The 20252-nt window shown below is 39.3% G+C and overlaps 1 protein-coding gene across 1 annotated transcript in view; it reads right to left on the bottom strand.

The window, feature by feature from the left end:
* Window positions 1–815: 815 nt before the first annotated feature.
* Window positions 816–20252, bottom strand: part of FHIP2A (FHF complex subunit HOOK interacting protein 2A) — a 34033-nt gene continuing 14596 nt past the window's right edge. Inside the window, exons 6-17 of the mRNA XM_040624229.1 lie at window positions 15678–15971; window positions 15301–15497; window positions 14117–14231; window positions 13386–13462; window positions 13111–13303; window positions 12763–12932; window positions 12251–12394; window positions 11293–11383; window positions 8989–9132; window positions 4649–4789; window positions 4198–4301; window positions 816–4097 (exon numbers count right to left, since the gene is read on the bottom strand). Of these exons, the coding sequence (XP_040480163.1) occupies window positions 3992–4097; window positions 4198–4301; window positions 4649–4789; window positions 8989–9132; window positions 11293–11383; window positions 12251–12394; window positions 12763–12932; window positions 13111–13303; window positions 13386–13462; window positions 14117–14231; window positions 15301–15497; window positions 15678–15971 (1776 nt within the window). The 3' untranslated portion in view covers window positions 816–3991. The remainder of the gene's footprint in view (window positions 4098–4197; window positions 4302–4648; window positions 4790–8988; window positions 9133–11292; window positions 11384–12250; window positions 12395–12762; window positions 12933–13110; window positions 13304–13385; window positions 13463–14116; window positions 14232–15300; window positions 15498–15677; window positions 15972–20252) is intronic.

Consider the following 20252-nt stretch of genomic DNA (forward strand, 5'->3'; position numbering starts at 1 on the left):
AATAGCAGCCTGAACAGGTTTTGGGACTAGGGGTCTGATGACACCTCCCTAAAATGCAGTTTTCTTTTTTGGCATCTCGAGGCAAGAAGGGTAATTTCAACTCCTCAATGTCTAAACCTCCCTCCCTACATCCTTTGAACCTGTTCTCCTCTTTAAGTCCTTCTAAAACTATTTTGAGTAACAGTGGCTGGAAAGATCCTGGGTAGGTGGGATTAGTGATTACGTTTCTTTCTCTCCCTGGCTGTGCCGTGTATTATATGTTTCTTTCAGGTTCCATTAGGGCAGTTTGGCAAATATTCAAATGAGCAGAATAAGCCTAGAGTCTAATTGTCTTACGTGTCCGTTAAAGAAAACAGTTTTTATCTGTGTTACAAATATGTTACGAAATAACTCTTATAACGAATTGTTGTTCTAAGACATGTATAAACGCTCCTTCCTTTAAGGATGTGATTATTAAGGAGTGGGGTCGAGGGTGTACAATGAGGCTTGCTCAGGGGGATTTTTCAAGCTGTACATTTTCCGTCCACAAATATCCTGATTCTATTCCTTCTTGTTCTCTCCCTGGAATCAATGCTATAGTGACCCATGAATTGTTGTGTGTCATACCTTTTTTTTTTTTTTTTTAAGTTGCATACCCAATGTGGGGGCTTGAACCCACAACCTTCCAATCAAGAGTCGCATAGCTGCACCCACGGAGCTGGCCAGGCACCCTGATGTGCACCACATCCTGCTGTGCGTGATGAATTACTGTTTTAGACTTACCAGTGAATAAAATGTTTTCAGGTAGAATTCTATAAAAATATAAGACACTTTGCTTAAATTACATTATTTATTTTTAGATTATCCCTCTTAGTCCTGCATGCATCATTAGCACAAAAAGTTGAACTTAATCACAACCTCCTTTTGAAGAGAGAGTAGGTACACAATCGCCATCAGGAAGAGTTCTTCTTCACAGATGGCCCAAGAATTCTGGCCTTGGTAATACTGTCAGTAACCTACACAATGTTCAATAGAAAAATTTACCAAATATCCTTTGTTTAATGTAAACAAGGCAGGAGGCCAGAGTATTACAGTAACACTATTTTACAGGGCCCAGAAATATGATTATCTATCATGTTTTAACATACCAAGTGTCACAATGACATGCATATTTTGATTAATCGTACAACCCAAAATATAACTGCCATATAATTTGTGGTTTTAGCACTTTACTACAACTTTTGTCAATACCTGTGAACCTCATAATTAAATGGAAATTGTATATTAAAGCGATAATTTATGGAAATATGTTACCATGAATTATGAAGTAATTCCATAATTTGTGCCCCGTAAAATTAAGTGTAACAACTTTACACTAGCAACAGTGTAAGCAAGCTAAGGATTTTGGTCCTTTTATATATATATATATATACACACATATATATATACACATGTACATACATAATAATGTACAATTAAACCAAAGGGCTATGAATCCTCTCATAGCTTCCATATTGCACAGACAGATACATTATGAAAACATTACACAGTTATAATGTGAGTACTACAATGATAATTGGCTGAGGACAAATCTGAGTTCTATCAAGTAAAGAATGTGGCTCATTACTAAAAATAAAGTCAAAGACTATACTGTTAGAGAGAAAGTTAAAAAAATGTGCATACCTATTTATACTGATGTGAAGCAGGGCTAGAATTCGGCTTGGAACTTGCTATGGCAATCAGTTGTTAAGGTGGTACTTTCCACCCAACACAGTGCACTTGAGTCACTGTTTTTGCAAGTACTGAGTAACAGAAATATTCAGCTTTCACAAGACAGTACAAAAAAGACTAGTAATGTAGCACATTGTTTCACTGACAAATCCAACTCACTGTGAGAACTTGTGCGGGCTCTAGGTCTGTCTGAACTAAACAGGAAGAAGAAAGAAAGAAAGAGAGAAGCTTAGGAGAGAAACAACTTATACCTTAAGCTTTAGCTGATGACAGATCAAAAGCATTACAATAACTTAGGAAAATAATTATGTTTTAAGAAGCAGCATACACACACAAAAATATAAAAGTTAAAGCTTTTCTGAGCTTGGTGTCATGTATTAGCTATAAGGTCCCATTGTGAAATCAAGGATAAAATAGTATTTGGCTTGAGAGGTAATATTGCTAATACACCCATTGAGCACTACAAAAACATTAAGAAATATCTAATATCTCTTAATGCCTTATTTTAAATAAACCTACATCAAAGTAGACCACAACTATGTCTCAAAATGGAAATGTTGCAGTGTTTCTTGCGTGGGCTGATCAATAAATACAGAGCACTGAACAATGCTTTTCCATCATTAAAAATCATTTGAAGAAAATCACGCGCAAAGTAACCATCTCCCACTTTTGTTTTTTTCCTTGTTCTGCTTAATAAATGTGCTTAGACTGAGCTAACAAAGATGTGCATTACATTAGAAATGCAGTCGTAACGTTGGTAAGCATGCTGGAGCCATGAATATTCATCATCTTTCGCTATTTTGTTCTTAATAAAAAGCCAAAATGAACTATAAGTCAGAAAAACAAATACAACAAAGTTAGCAGAAGGTGTAAAACACGCTTCTATGCATGTGCCACAGGACGTACAGCTGCAAACATGCTACATAAAACAACTGCTCACACCCTCTGAGCTGGAAATTCTGAGAGTCCGCTCCTCCCCCCAGTATCAGTAAATGCAAAGGGAAAGCGCAAAGTGCTGCTGCTTAACGTTTCAACAGAAAGAGGAGGAGGTGGAGGAGGAGAGGAAGAAGAAAGCTTAAGAGCAACATGTGAGTGGCAAGCATCACTTAAAGGAAAGCTAGACAGTGGATCAGCCAACAGCATTCTGTAAATCAAGGAGAAGCTTTGCTGAACCACCACACACAGTCCTTCATCTAGACCCAATCTACCCAAATTCCTTAACATGTAAACAGGACTGGTTTTCTTTTTAAATCTCTTCAGAATCATTTAAAACAGAAGACTGAACAAAATGAACAAAACAAAACAAAACTGTAAACACTGCAGAGGCCATTGGCATTTTGATTGCTCCCTAAGAGTTATCAGCTCCCCCAGACACTACCATGCATTTCAATAAGAAATCATATTATAAAGCAATTTTTATAAAGCAACTTTCAGAGAGGGACAGACAGAAGGAAAAAAAGGTTCTCAACCCAATATATGTTCATTAGCTTAAAAAAATACTATTTTAGCAAACATTACCAATGGCGAGCACAAGTTCAACATCGTTGCAAAAATGACACAGTTTAAATAGACTGGGACCCATACGTGAAAATCAATCACTGACATGGCTGTGTGCACAAAAGAGTAAAAGAACGTTTCTTTAAAAAATATATATTATATTAATCAAGAACTTCTTTGTCATATTAAATTGTTCTTCTTAGAAAAGCTGAAGAAAGTTAATGGTGCTCTACACATTTCTATCTCCTATTAACTCAACTCACTTGATGGTTTCTGAATTGTATTTTTTCTCATTTACAGTTTTTTTTTCATATTTTGTTTGATAAGAATTCTGACCTTAAAAAGTTATAAAATTAGTTTTTTTCTTTGCTACTTATTAATCCAAAAGAATATAAGCATTTGAGTCCCAGAGAATGTCAAAATGCCTTGCTACCTAAAAGGATATTAAAATAACAGAAATATCATCAAAGTCATGACATTAGAAATTTTGCAGCTTTTCACACAGGCATTAGAAATGCTTATTTCCTGAAGTTCCTTTGATTGTATCCTGGATTCAAGGACGTGCAATCTTACATACAGAACCATTATGGTAAAGCCAATGAAAACAACATTATACAGCATTTTACTAGAAGCGTCCATTCCGTGTGTTCTTAATGGTCCTGTCCAGTTTACAGCAGTACTTCATTTAAAAAGGCTTTTTATCCTCTCAGCTGGGCGAAGCAGAGTCTTTTTTGATGAAATGTGTACTACAGTTCTACTCCCTTAGTTACTTGGAGGGCGCTATTTACGGCGTGGAGGAAGCATGGTATTTCACGAATGCAATTGCCGCGAGCTCCTTACAGAACTCTTCCAGCACGATCACGCCCTCGAGCAGTGTGATGTGGTCAATGCTAGGAAAGGAAAGCAGGCAGTAAGTCAATTCAAGATACTATCACTTCATCAAGTTTTGGTGAATTTTTTAGATAAAAAACACGTAAAACACTGGCTTACATAGGGCCTTCAGGTTCCAAGCCAAGCAATCGCTTTCTGACTAACAGAAGCTTGGGAGTAAAGTCTGGAATACGCTGGATTCGGACCATCAGGTCTCCGACAACCTGCATCGGAGACAAAACGAACTGCGCTCCTGAAATCTACACGGGGATTTTCAGGATTAAAAAAAAAATACTCAACTTCCTATTACTAAATGAAGAATGTCACCCTTCACTATTCACATAACCATCTTTGGCAAAGGACTCACACCTGCTCCTTAAAATGTAAACGTTACCATTTAAAAAAATGAATTTTTCTTTTTTTCTCCACAGGCTTTAGGAAAATAATGACTTCTTGACGGTCTATAAATAGTATTTCCCATTACATAACACTAAGCACATACGATGGTAATGTTAATGGACATGTTTATCACAGGTTTTATCAATCCTAGAGAACAAAACTAAGAACTCACCCTGACGATGACAGAGAAGAGGGATCTACAGCCAGAAGCAAGGTTCACATAAGGATCCAAAAGGTACTCGTGTATGTGTGGATGGGGGAAGAGAGAAAGTCTAGATAACACGGAGGTGACTTGTAAATTTACATCATATGGCTATGGAGAGGTAAAAAAAGAAAGACATGTGACATCATTTATAATGCAGACACCTGAGTACTTCATTTACCACTTTAATTTGTTTTTCAGGAAAGGAAAATATTCCATCTTATTCCTCCCTCCACATGGTCTTCTGCAACAAGCACATCGATAACTAAGTTGGCTCTCACCATCTTAGTCAAAGTACATATATCACAGTGCTAAAACTTAGGAGAAAAAAAAAGCATGCATATAGATATATAGAAAAACAAATATATAACATAGTCATAATGTTTCTGTTTTATGCAGGATGTTCTAACTAAGGAAAGTGTTCCACGGGTCATCAAAACCCACTAAAGTGTCATATGTAACATTAAGAACAGCAACATAGGACACACTGAATATAAGACCAAAGATAGAAGGGAAGGTATTAAGATCTTTTAAAATATGGTAGTCTAATTTTAGAAAGGATATTTTTCATCTCTTAGATTATTCAACTACTGCCAGTTATCAAGAGCATGTATACAATAAAATAAAGTCAGAGAGATCACAGAACCTTCTCGGCAGAAGGAGAGTACTTGGGGATAGAAATAATCATCACATGGCTCACGGTGAATGAAAAGGTTCAAAATGGTGATTACAGACAAGGATCATCTCATTTACGGCAAGAACATTAATTCTCCCAAAACACTTACACATCTGGCTACAATTCCTCATACATTTTTTTGTATGTCGTATCACCATTTTGTTTGAATTCTAGTTTTTTTATTTTTAATCTGTTTACTCCACATAGAAAGAGGCTTGGAGATGCTTTACAGACTACATCAAAATCAAAGCAAAAGGCACACTGTACAAAAACAGTTAGCGTGCCTAGAACTTTCAACAGAAATCTCAATCCTTCCAACTTTCTTCTAAGCAGCCAAAGGAAACTGAGTGGCTGAGACAAAACTGACTTCCGTGGGAGGGCTGGGGGCGAGTGAGGAGCCCATGCTGAGCCTGGGGAAGAGAAAAGGGATTCGGGAGGAGTGAACGTTCACCACAGACCCTTATCTTAAAAAATAAAAAGAAACCCTTGATATAATGAACACCAATTAAGAAGCGAACATCTGGCCATTCGGAGGACACCAAATGCTAGGGCACGGGCCAGAGGATAGCGAGGTGCTGCTACACGGAGAGACCAAGTCCCGTGTTAGAAGTCCAACAGGGTTTTGTTGGTTTTTTTTTGTTTTTTTACCATGAAATTCGTGAACACAGATTTTCTGAAAGAAGAAAAACTATCCCTAAGTCACAATCGAGCCTCAAGGAAGACAGGTGAAAGGAGATGCTATTCCTGTGGAAGGATAATTTGAAGAGCATATTCACCAACTTGATAATATGTGCAACAGAATACAGCCTCCAGGACTCACTTCATAACAACGAATTCAGATGAAGTTGTATTTTAGGCACAAAGGAAACATTTTTAACAATCTTTAAGAAGAATGCATTAGGTAAAGCACGTGAACAAACTCCCTTAAAATACAACTTTAGTACAATTTTGTATGTGACTGGATTTCTGGCAGTTCAGATTTTTAGGTCACTATATTCTGCCATTTACAGGAACTGAAGTAAGTCAACAGAATTTGGCTTTCAGCAAGAATGTAAGTAGCCACTTAAACTTTGTATTTTCTTTACAGGGTGTTCCTTTGGTTTTTAGCTTTATTTGAACAAGAATCTATGTCCTTGGTTGTTTGAGAAATTTAAGGCTGACTCAGATGATATTTTAACGTGAAAATGAAAACAAATTTCAACTACACAGAAATTGTCCTATCCCTGAAATGGTCTCTACTTCATAATGGTAATAACTTTAAAACAAGTTGGCCTTTTTTCTTTAATATGAATAACTCTTTCTTGGGTTAACAGTGTTTATATTATTTTGGATCTCTTTATTTTCTACTTTACATACAGTATTCACCTGAAATGAAAGCTAACCAGATTTTTCTGACGTATCAACTGGACTTGGCCCACCTTTGAGCTCACACTAAATACAAGGCCTGGATTTTAGGACAATAAACTTTGAATTAAAAGTATACTGATGACTGAGGGGGAAAAAAAAAAGCATACCAACGTCACCAGCAAACTCAAGCCTTCCCCTAAGAGCCTAATTTAGATAGCTAAAACAATATGATTTATTCATATTACATCAAAATTTAATATAATAGCCTCTGAAATTTCTAAAAACTCCTGTACTTAACAGGAGTTTGTATTTTTTAAAGTATTTTGAATTGTTTTCTTCATTTAATTCTTCCAAGAAAATCTAAGTAGGAGGTTATGGCGAGTAGTACCAGCGTCATCTTAACATGAAGAAAACGTGACCGGTGGTGCAGTTGCCCGAGGTCACGCTCTCCCCTGTCGGGGCAGAGAAGGTGAACCTACCCCCCTACATTTCTCCTGGTGCTCTTTACATTCTGCTTATGGGCCTCAGCATTTCACTATCTTTATAAAATCATCACAAATAACACTAAATGTTGGTGTTACAAGGTATTTTAGAAAAATTAACATCGTGACAACACAACAGTATGAATTATGAACGCGTGGGTCATAATTTCTCAATCAGACATACAGGCCACGAGCTACGTCACTCATTAACTGTAGTAAATGTTTAATCCCAGGCTGGTTACCCTGACCCTGTTTCTATACCAAGCAAACGTCATCCTCAACAAAACACACTCAGAAAAGAAAGAAAATGAAACGAAACTAGGCATGCTTAGCACACCAGGACTCATGACTATCTCTGAGATCTGATTACGCAACGTTCTTACCAAAAAAAGCTTGGAAAATCAAGGGTTTTAAGACCAAAGGTTTGAGGCTGGGGCCTGTACCGAACCAGCTGTAAGTCGCATTAACTGCAACTCGGGATTCCTCACTGACACGGTATGACCAGAAGGTGACAGGAGAGCGGGCTGTGACATGCTAGCTGCTGAAATAAAAGGCGCTTTAAAGCGTTGCAGGATATTCTGCTTCCCGGTACCCTCTTATGTCAGCACTCCGCAAACTACAGGACAAAATATCCCAGATTCAAATGAAGCTTAGCAAACCGACGGCACAAAGCACACAACGAACTGCCGAACCCCGCGACCCGGGGGCTCCCACAGCCGATGTATATGGCATACTGCCTCCAAGAGCTGCACTTACCAACCAACCAACCAACCACGAGAAATACAGCACCTGCTAGTAAGAGGTTAAAAGAAAAAAGGACTTACTCTATCTCTTTACTGATTACTCCCAGAAACAGTACTGACTGAAGTCTAGCCCCGTGAAATACTTCTTAAATTATAATTTCTTTATTTGGCTTTCTGGGTATTGAAGACAGCCTGCTTAGGGAGTAAATTTCTTTTAGAACTCCCTATGCTCACATAAATATTTAACTAAAATGCTAAAAAGAACAAGTACTTTAATATACAATTTTAAATTAATTCCAAATTGGTTAGGTCAATTTCTATGTTGAGGCAAGTATTATGCCAGGTGGTTTTATTTCAAGCGTGTATCCCAGGGTGTAAAGCATTTCAAAGCTCTATCCTCACTTTGTTCATTTGTCAGGGAGAGAGGGAGGGAGGGAGGGGTTCTGTAATCCCAAATTCATTTCTCCTGAGGGCCAGATACACACAGACAGCAACATAGCAGCTGATGGTGCTTTTTATCTACCTTGGAATAAGTACATTCACCTTTTTCATTTCACCTCCCCCTTATGAAAATGAGTATCATTCATAAGTTCTTTGTCTGAAGAAGCAGATTCATCTAATATCGTTCTGTCATTTTAATAAGACCAGAGTGCTAGGGATTCAATTTGAAATGACATTTAAGGTCCTCTGAATTGAACTTTACAAGGTTGACTCAATCGGTATCTGTATTAACTGTACTATTAAAAAAAAGGGCTTTCTACGTCATACAAGAAAAGCATTCTAATCACCTCCAAAATGTGTGAAGGTTAAGACAATGGTCTGTAATGAGAAGTAAAATATATGATTCTGTAACAGCCATCAGGCTAAATAAAGGGTTCTAAACATAACGAATGCATCAGAAACACACCACCCGCTGGCAATCAAGCTTTACGAAAAAGTCATCTGGTGGAAAAACTAAGAAAACAAAACTACTTTATTAAAGATCTAAACTAAGACTTGCGACGAACCCATAGTGAATGGTTAACAAAATAATGCGAAAATTGGTATTTTAAAGCTTATTACCTGATCGAGAATTCTTCCCATTCTGTCAAATAAAACTTTCAGAAAATGCCCTTCGAAGAAAGTAGCTTCTAAATTGCACTTTTCCAATGCTTTTGGAGACCCAGGCCACTCCCATCTTAAGCAGATAGCACAGTAGTCCCGGAACTAGGGAAGAGCAATTGCATCATTAAAGAACAAACCAGAACAAATCGAGATTAAACAGAAATGACTTCCTCAAACAGGCATATAAGAATGCACCGGAGTGCCGAGCGTCTGTTCCATGGGCAGCGGCCGGTGGGAGAGTGAGGGACTCAGGTACCAGGCTAACTCGAGGCACAGGTAAGCTGATAACCACCAGTACCAACATATGCTCCAGAAAAAATATGCACGAGTCTTCCTTTAGGGGAATTTAACTCTACTTATTTTTATAACAGCCTTAGAGAAAATTTAAAAAGTAAAGTAAGCCCTAGCCACATTTTCCAGTCTATCTGAAAATGTTACATGCAAATAGATGAACAGATGCACTTTGTCTGAGAAGGCGGCCTTGGCTTTCCTACGCCGAACTTCCACCACACGGCCCGGCGCAGGAGAAATCCGTGCTGCGTGGGGCGTGGGCTCTGCAAACCGCTCAATGCCCTTGCATGAGAGGAACACAAAACTGAGTCAGCAGGCAGAACCTAGACTGCACTTAACTAAGCAAATTTTATGTCCGTTGAATCTAATAAAATAATCAGGGCTGGTGTTTTGTTTTGTTTTCATCTTTCTAGTAATTCATTTTTATTATATTTTACCCAAGTGTTGGTCTGTGACAGATGGGAAATAATAAGAAATCGGTCCTTCGCCACACTGTTTACCACTGGGATAAACAACATGGATTTTGATAAGCAGAAGAAGATCTCACATAATAAAAACAGATTTGAAAAGTCTTCCCCAATATATAATTTATCTGAGTTTAAACAAAAGAAATTTAGAGCACAGTTTTCTTCCCCATTCTTTCCCTTTTCAGATTCCCCTTATTCAATAAAGCGACATTACTCTGACCTCTCTAGTTTGGACATTACCTGAAATTAAAACAAATCATACTCTCACCATGAAGCACTAACTTCAGCTTTTAAAAGTAAAACATATTTAAAACAATCAAAAAGCCAGCCTCTCCAGTATTTTGTGAGTTTTAAACGATTTGGGTTTCAGTAGACAGTTTTCTATCCTAACACACACCCCAATATTTAATAAAGCATTTTCCCACTAACGCATCTGAAATTCTCACCTAGAAAGTTGTAGTTTAAATATTTTTTATCCCTCCTGTCTTCTAATATTTCTGAAACAATCCATAATAACTGCATTTTTAGAAAATGGAAATGAAACTTTACAAAGAATAAGCACAGCTTAAAAATCCAGTTGCTACTCCTGAGATCGGTACCACTCGTCTTGCCTCCACTCTCGTCCCTGAAGGCAGTAGCTACACAATTACTGTAGTCACGCGTGCGGTCATCTGGACTTGCATTCGTGCTGCAGGCACGTGCAAATTAATTACACAGAACAGTACACGTCAATCTCAAGGATTTCGATGAAAATTAAATGTGCATTTTTCTGACTTGAGACATTTTAAAATTGGGAATTCTGTAAAATGCTAGAGAGAGGAAAGAAGACCTCAAGAAGGCCATTTAGGTTAATACTTCAGAGGAGACCTTTGAGAGAGTCCTATCAGGGAGGTAGCAAGCTGGGCAGGCAGGGAGTAGGGAGCGCAGGGAGTGAGGGAGCGAGGCACTTGTACATAACTGTTCAGGTGAGAAAAGAGGTGGAGACGGGGCAAGGCAATGCCTGTGGACTGGGAGCAAGGGTGGATGGTGGGTAGAATCATGTAGAAGTTATGTTTTGGATCAGTAGGGAAAAGGATGGGGAGGTAGATATAATTTAAAGTATAGAAAGAAAGAAAAGAAAGGGAAGAAGAAGAGAGAGGGAGACAGAGGGGAAGGGGAAAGGTGGGGAGGGAGACACAGGGGAAAGGGTGAGGTGGGGAGGGAGACACAGAGGAAGGGCAGAGGTGGGGAGGGAGACATAAGGGAAGGGGAGAGATGGGGAGGGAGACTCAGGAGAAGGGGAAAGAGGGAAGGGAACAAGCATAAAGAAATCTTGAGACAGAGACAGTCAGTAAAAGGCAAAGTAAGGTCACCTGCCTGAAGTTAAAGTAGCAAGAGGGAGTTCAGGTCTTGTGGAGGGAAACCTTTGGAGAGAAACCTTTGGAGAAATGACTATGGGCAATGGGACAAAGTGTGTGTGTGCACTCATGAGATTTCATTTCCAAAAATTAACTACTTCGCTTACCTGCCTATGAGCATCTCGGAGGTAGGTGTCATATCCAGTGCCCTCGACATGGTAGGAAGATTTTGCTTCATCGGGTACCAGACAGAGAAAACTTAAATGAGAAAAGCCATAGTCAGTAACAGAAATACTCCCACAATTCAGTGTCTTTATACCTTAAACTATCGAGTGATATCTTCAGTTTAGCCAAGTGTTGATGAGAATGGAAACTTGAAAAATAAAATGATACATTCTTAAGTACTTAATCTTGAATCAGTTCTACTGATTGATCATTCTTTCATATCTCAAAAGTTTTATTTCCTAATCATTCATTCCACTTAAAGTAGAAGTAAGCCTAAAACGATCTTTCATTTCTCAGCACAATGACAGATTGCCACGCTCTCTGTTAATGTCAGGAAACCGGCTGTTAAGTAATTGAACTGAAGATCTTTATGCACCTAATTTTGCATCTTGAGCCACATGCAATTTCTCTGAAGTCACCTGCCAGAAGCAGGCACATCAGTGACCACACTGTGAAGGAAGACCGAGAACATCACCAGAGAGAGGGCACTTTAAAAAAAAAAAAAAGAAGTAAAACCACAAGTTCCAAAGAGAATGGCCCCACGCTCAGCACACGTGAGTACAAGACTAAGAAGTGCAATTTGTCAAACTGGACATTCTCCATGTTGTCCCAACTAGGAACGACTTACGTTAAAAAAAAGGAAGGCCATCTGAAGGTTTATCTAACCACTATTACCCGTTTTTGTTCGTATGTTAAGTAGAGCTTTCCTCTTTTGCTATCGATTATTGCCCCTAGACTGTCACTTGCTATATTAACATGACAAAAAGCTGATATAATCTTCAGATTAAAGAAGAGAAGATGGAATTTACAACATATCTCCGTAACAATCTAAGAACAGAGCTATTACGGGTTATAAAAACAAGCAAAAGAGATGTAAGTCAAATTTATATGGCAACTCACCTATTTACAATTTTATGGACTTCAGTTTTCCCATCATTTTTGGGGTGGTCTGGAGTAGCAGGGGGTGAAGAACTAAGCCACTCTTGATTTGACAGAGTGTTATCAGGCGAAATGTCAGTAAATAATGGGTCTTCTTCCAGATCTCTACGTTTAATTTAATGATGTATAAAAAGACAACATTTTATTACATTTTCTAAACCAGAAGATTCTCTGCCATGTTCTTAGAAAACATTACATGATTTTGCTAATGAAAGAATTAAAGAATTACATTTTATAGGGAAATTAACATTTTATACAAATATCAAACACAAGTATATATTGATTTTGTCCCATTTAATGAATACCACTTATGATTTAAAGGGATGGTGATATCATGGCAGCTAAATGTTATTTTCAAAAATCTTGTAACTGTTAGAGGCATTTTTTTATGAATAAGGGAAAGAAGTAGGAGGAGAGAGAAAATGACAATTCTGCAGGAAATGCTAAGCTTGTAGGGCGGGGTGGGAACTTACACGGCTCCTGCTATCAATCCATTCTCCACCACATCTTTATCTTCTGGACACACAGGCTTATACTCGGTATAATTTCTTTCTTCGAGATTTCTTAGGACCAAGTTGTAAAGAATGTGCTCGTTGGGTTTTTGTAAAAGATGTTCAAACATTCTTAATGTCATTATGCTTATCTGAAACCAAAATGATAAAGCTAACTGAAAAACATCTCTGAATAAGTGATTCTTCGTGCCATCCTGTAAGTCATGCTTTCGACTGTAAAGCCACATCAAGAAAGAAGCTACATTCAAAACATCACGAGTACATTAAAATCACATTTCAAAGCCCCAGTCTAAATCTTACATAGCTTACCTCATCAGATATGTGATCACAATGTTCTATTAACCTATGCCTTAAAGGGTGTCTGCTAATATCTGCCAGAGTTTCCGGTTCCCTCTGTTCTCCAAGGATAAAAAACACCATTTCTTGAAGCAAAACGTCAGAGGTTACTTGCCGAACAATGCGATGGAGCAGAGCAGTTGATGTCAGAATACCCATCTCAGAACTGGGCATAACAAACGGGTCATTAGTGGGGAAAATAACATGAAATAGCAATTCTCTGTCTTTTAAGGAAAAAAGCCACTCACGTTTGCATCAACTGAGGTTCCATAACTCCGATAAAAAATCTTTCATGAACAGCTTTGGCAAGAGCAACAGCAGCGGTCTAGAATACAGAAGGAGCATTGTTGTCTTTTTCTTTTCTTAATGGAAAAAAGAGCTCATCTTCTAATTTTGTTTTAAAATTGCCCAGGCATTTATAACACTTTCCACACTAAGTACAAAACGGTTTTTAATTTTTTTCTTTTAAACATCAATAAGTCAGTTTGCACTCTCCATTTGAATTAATGTGGAAAAACAAACTTGCCTATTGAGATGCTTGATGGCATATAAACCTAGATTAGATGTTAGCCACTGGGTCCTTTACATTTTATCTAAATTTCCAAGAACAAGATGAACAGGACAAAAATATTATCCTAATCCCCTTATAGTAGTAACATCTCCCCAAAGAGGAGAAACGGAGGGAGGCCAATGTCACCTTATGGAGCTTTCTATTGTAATACTTAAAGAAATATAAGGGCAGAACTTGAACCGTGATTTATTCCAGAGTTGTAATACACACACACACACACACACACACACACACACACACACACATATATACACGTTTTTTTGTTTTATTTGGTTGTATTTATTTTTACTGACTGTGCTATCTATCCTAAGACACTTAAGATATATTCGGGGATATAAAGGGAGGAAATTTTACATAATAGCCATTTACATTATAAAATTATCAATAAGTAACAAAAAAAAATCAAACCTTTTGTGCTTCCTTTATGAGTTGATCACAATAATCAAACCAGGAAAGAAATGAAATTAAGGCTCGCTTTCCTGGAAATGCTGAAGCATCTTCTTTATGACTATAGGAGTCCAAGCTGTAGGACGTAGAAGAAATGCTTAGTCCAGAGTAATCCCAAAGTGTTAATCCAGTTCAGCACATATGGGACGATGACGGCCCGTGAAGGAACTTACGCAGTAAGACATATGTATACCGGCAGTGCTGGATGACCACCAGAAGCAGGTTTTATAAAAGAAAGCCAAGGAGAAGAGAAAACCTTTCAAATAAAAGTTGCAAATAACTCTCACTCATTATGCGGGAAGAGAGAGACTAACACAGAATGGAACTGCAGAGAAAAACCACAGACAGCTCCTCATGCTGCCGCCGTAAATCTGACCACGGGCTGAGAACAAAGTGTGGGAGCCGCTGGGATGAAGAAAAGGAAGGTAAAGGAGGGTGTGCAAAAAGAAACAAGTGGTCTGCTTCTCTTCCCGCCTTAAAACACGGTACAGGAGTAAAGTTAACCAGTGGGTCTGCCCTGCCGATGTTGGCAGAATGTCAGGTGGAAAAAGACTAGTAAAAACCCAGGAAGAGTTAACAATGCACGGAAAACTTCTAACAGGTTATTATACTAAAACATTAGGCAACTTATAGATGATGGGATTTGGGGTACTTTTCCTCATGCTGCTTATAAACTTATACATGTTCTGCGATATTCATATTTTCCTATGAGAATCGGGGGAGCCCCAAAGGATGGGTAGAGAGGGGAGAAGAACAGGCAGGAGGGGAGGGTCCATACACGCAGGCCACAAAACATGAGACTGCCCGAGAGGCATATTTGTAAAAGGATGTTCCTTCTTTCAGGAATTAAAAAAAAAAAAAAAAAAATCAGACGAAGTTATTGGTTTTAATGTAATTAAGGTCTTAATTGCTCACTATAATGGAAAAATAGCTTCACTATGTAACAGCCTGATTGTTCTCATACCAGTTCGCCCTGACTGGTAATAAATTTAAAACGAGCCTCAGAAAATCATCCCATTTAATGATCACAAGTAATGTCACATTTTCCAAAACCGAAGATTTATGTCACTGCAAAATAGAAGCAAATTTACAAGCACAGGTGTAAGAAGTCGCATCTCCGGGAAAACACAAGTACTGGTTCTTACCCCCAGTTAACTGCCTCCACCGTTTCAATATCCAGCGGGTCCACGGACTGAGGTAGGGCCTTGTACAGGGAGGCGAGCCTGTCTGTCAGCAGTTCGCACAAGCAAGTGCTCTGCGTGAGGCACTTGGCAGCCGCGGGCTCCGGCAAACTGACCAACAGCATCAGGCCCTCGCAGGCTTTCACAGCTATTCGGCCATCCTGAGGGAAAAAGCACAGACCCCTTCAATTCTTGAATTAGACACATGTCCAGTTGTTTGGAAAAAATTCAACTTAAAGAAGACTGAATGTTTCACACTAAAAGAAGAATAGACTCTTTTTTTCTATTTCGAATGCACGTAACTGTGATCAGGTTAGCGGGGAAGAGGAAGGCAGACTCACGGGGCTTCTAGTGAGATTTAACAAGGAATTCACTAAGTTGTAATCCTGGTTTGGACGAACAACTGTGGCCTCTGGCAGTGGGGTGACGGCGAGGTTGTCCAAGCTCGTGGACAGCTCATCTGTCTGCTGAGGGGGCCCGTCTTCCAACTCTGTGTGCCCCAGCCCCGCGGCACCAGACAGTTCCTCCGGCTGACAGGGCTGTCCCGTGTCTGCTGACAAGGAATCCTGACCGCTCAACGAGTCTTCTGAAATTACATCTGCTGTGCCTTTGGAAGCCAATGATTTCAACTTATTCTGAAACAGAATACATGTTCCGTAAGATTCGTACCAAAAGACGCAGGAAACAGAAAACATATTTTTTTCGGTTTTTCTATAATTCACGTTCAGTGTCTAGCCAATGTAGCAATAGATAAAAGTGTTATGACAAATGAAAATACTCAGACGTCAACAAGCCGTGTTTTAAGATCTTTTCAAATTGCCCAGGCACTTATAACACTCTTTACACTAAATACAAAACGGTTGACCATGATCATAGGCAATGAACAGTATTAATGATAACTGTATGACTACTGCTAAAAACAACTGATGTGAGTGGGGGAAAAAGATTCAGGAGGTTTCACTTGGAATTAATTGTCTCTTTATCACTGGGCTACTGAAAATACATAGCCTCGATGCTGATTCTTCTAAGATCAGTTTTCTAAAATGATTTTTCTGTTTCCCTTGTACCTCTGCTTTATAAAAAGAACTCAGTACTCTCAGGACCTTTTTATTAGTGTTCTTGATGAGAAAAGATTTACTTGGAATGTTGGCCCCACCTCCCTAATACACACACACACACACACACACACACACACACACACACATGCACACACACAGAATCTTAACTGAAGCGGGGGCACCTGGGTAGCTCAGTCAGTTAAGTGTCTGCCTTCGGCTCAGGTCATGATCTTGGGGTCCTGGGATCGAGGCCCGTGCCGGACTCCCTGCTCAGCGGGAAATCTGGTTCTCCCTCTCCCTCCCCCTGCTGGTGTGTGCTCTCTCTCTCTCAAATAAATAAAATCTTAAAAAAAAAAAAAAAAAAAAGAATCGTAACCAAAGCAAATCATTACTTTCAGGGGAAAAGTGTTTTGCTTTCATTTGAACCCAAGAGCAAAAATCAAATCACACACACAGGTTAGAAGTCATCATGAACCAGCTTCTCCTCAAGGGCCTCTCACCGTGTTTCACCCATCACAGAGGTGCATTCAGTACTGAATGAATTCCAAGTTCAATTTCCAAAGTTATATTCTAGTTATTATAGATCACTTTTATTACAGTTATAGTTTGGACCAATCTTCTTGAGAAACTGAGCCCACAGCACATGTTAAAAGAAAACAACTCTGTAAAACTACACGAATACTCCAAACAGCTTCCCAACTTCCTATAAAATCAGTTGCATATCCCAGTCCTTATGAATGTAAACGCTCGGTTCCATCTAAAATACTGATAATATTGTTGGAAATGGTATCTCAGGTAAGAATGGCAAAGGGAAGAATAATCTTAGAATAGCATTCACTCCTTAGACGAGTGTTTCTCAAAGGGTAACGCAAGTCTGTTGGCGTCACGGTCTTCTCTGGGTCTTGAGGAAAATGCAGATTCCCGGGTCCCACCCAGACCTGCTGAATGAGACCACCTGGAGGTGGAACTAAGGAATCTGGATTTTAATTTATTTATATTACTGAAGTATAGCTGACCATGTTATATTGATGACAGGTGTGCAACGTCGAGGTGGAATCTGCATTTTTAAAAAGCTCCCTAGTGATGAGGAACTGTCACCTTCTCTTACACTTTGGTTCTTACTGAAACTGTTCCCTTTCTTCTCTAGGGGTTTTAATGATAGCCATAGCACATTTATACACAGAACCCCCAAATCTCCTGAACCCAGACTTCTCTCACAAATCACAGATTTGCAAGACCAAATGCCTGCCAATTATCTCCAGCACGATACCGGGCGGACTCAAAACATCAGAACCGTAATCACCATCTTCCCCTCAACATAGGCTCCCTCGGGGCTCCCTTCTTTCTGTGAGCGACAGCCTTCCTGGTTCAGAGATCCAAGCGCTCATCATCCCTTCTCTTGCTTCCACACAAGCCCACACACAGTCTACCCCTGGCCTCTCCCAAATGTATTCACCTCATTCCATGCCCCTGCTTCCACCTTGCAGTCCTTGCCCCTTCTCGTCAGGGCTACTCCCTCAGCTTCCAAGTTCATTTCCTCGGCTTGTCTTTTTCCTCTCAAAGGAATCCACTGTACAAGATGCTGCCACCAAACTGACTTAAGGTACAGACACCATCACGTAATAGCATCCCTGCTCAAAAATCTTCGGTGGCTCCCCAGTATGTTCGAATTCTTCATCCTGCCATTCAAAGGCTTTGACCCTTCCTAGACCATCTCTCCAGGCCCTTTTCTTATCACATATCCTAATCATACTGTTTCATAAACACACCACAAACTCTGTATCTTCAATCCCTTACGTATGTTCACCCATTCTTATCTGAACATCTATCAGGAATCAAATCAAAGATAACCTCGTCCATGAAGTCTGTCCCAACAACCTAGAGCAGACGCAATCTCTTCATCCTAGGAAGACTTAGGGCACATTTACTTTGAATCCTTTTTAATGATATTCACCGTACTCTACCTCAGGCTGCAGCCTGAATATTAGCCTTACTCTTGTCACCAGACTATGAACTCCTTTAGGGCAAAGACTGTTCCTAACTCATTGACCACGGGCACTTAAGCCACAGTAGATGCACACAGTAGCGAATATACATGGAGAGAGAGACTAGATTTCAGGGGATACTCGCCTGAGAACTGCAAAGTACTTTTGTTACTCTCTGTACTGAGAAGTAATATAGCTGCGTTTCTCTAAAGATTCATTCACTAAGTGTTAATTAAGCAGTTATTATACATTATACTGGATACCAGAGAAGCTGTGGAAACCCAAAGATTAATGAAACAGAGTCCTTGTCCTCAAGGAGCTTATTGACCAGGAGAAAATAAAATGCATTTCAATGATCCAATGCCAGGGAGACTGTAACAACCACATTAAAAGCTTACGATAGTCTTGAGAAAACAGAGAGGTGGTAGGCACCACCTCAGGCTGTGGAGAAGTATGTGCTTTAAAACGGGTGTGTTATAGCCAACATGCCACCGATTCTGAAGGGTGTTCTTCGAGGTGAGGTCTAAATATAAATGTTTCTCTGAAGTCAAGTAAACAAAGTACATCTCACCATCAGCATACATATGTCCACAAATTTTCTCTGCTTCTCATCAATGGCTGTGTCCTTCTGAACGAGTTTCAGGGATTCTGAGAAAAAGTCCTTAAAGCTTAAGCTTGGGCTTAAAATCCATGCATCGAAAGTAACTAGGGCATCTAAGAAAACTTTAAGTAACTAAAGTTGAACTTCGAGAAGAAAAATCTCACACAAGAAAAATCTTGAGATATGATATATTTATATCCAAAACTGAAAGGACTGTAATATCACTCGAATTAATAAATCCTTAAAATCTGAAATCATAAGTGTATCCCAGCCATTCTGAAGCAAACCTTCAAAAAACGATGCCCATCACAAAAAACTGGCATCCATCATCCTTATCACTACCTAGAAACTTAGTGCAGGCAATTCTGCAGCTTGGCCACTCAGCCATCCTCAGTAAGGGTGTAGAAGAGGGTCTTGGGTGACTTAGGCAACAAAGTGAAACAGAAAACAAACCTACCTACTAGAATGGCTAAAATTTTTTAAAACAAAACAAACCAAGACCCTGTCAACACTCACTCTGACAAGGATGGGGAACAACGTGAACTCTCATATGTTGTTGACGGGATGCAAAATGATAAACCCATTGGGGTAAAACAGTCCAGCAGTTTCTTAGGAAAATAAATACACTCTTACCACAGGATTTAGCAATCCTACTCTTAGGTATTTACCCAAGTGAAGTGAAAACCTAAATCCACACAAAAAAACTGGCTGTGAATGTGTACGGTGGCTTCAGTCGCAATTGCCCGACTGGAAACAACCCCACGTCCCTCACCAGGTGGATGGATCAACAACTGTGATACATCCACGTCATGGGTATTACTCAGCAGCATCAAGGACCAAACCTACCTCTGAATCTCAAATGCATTACGCCAAGTAAAAAAAAAGAAAAGAAAAGAAAAAAAAGCCACACCTGAAAGGCTGATTACATGTTTGTGACTTTCTGTGAAAGAGAAAACCTAGGACAGAAGCACATCGTGATTGCTGGGGACACGGGTGGAGTGAGAAGGGCTACAAGGGACCCGAGGCGGGTGGCGGACCTGCTGTGTCGCGTGATGGTGGTGGTGGCTACACGGCTGTGGGTTTGTTAAACTCAGAGAACTGTAGACCAAAAAGAGCAAACTGCACTGTACCTCACTGGTACCTAATCTAGGAAAAGACAAAGAGAAAAAAAACGAAAAGTTTAATAAAAAAACAAAATTAATTTTCTTTTCTTTTTAAGATTTTATTTATTTGAAAGAGAGAGAGAGAGCATAAGTGGGCAGAGGGGCAGAG

This window comes from Ursus maritimus, unplaced genomic scaffold (genome assembly GCF_017311325.1).
Source record: "Ursus maritimus isolate PB19 unplaced genomic scaffold, ASM1731132v1 scaffold_7, whole genome shotgun sequence".
Classification (NCBI taxonomy): domain Eukaryota; kingdom Metazoa; phylum Chordata; class Mammalia; order Carnivora; family Ursidae; genus Ursus; species Ursus maritimus.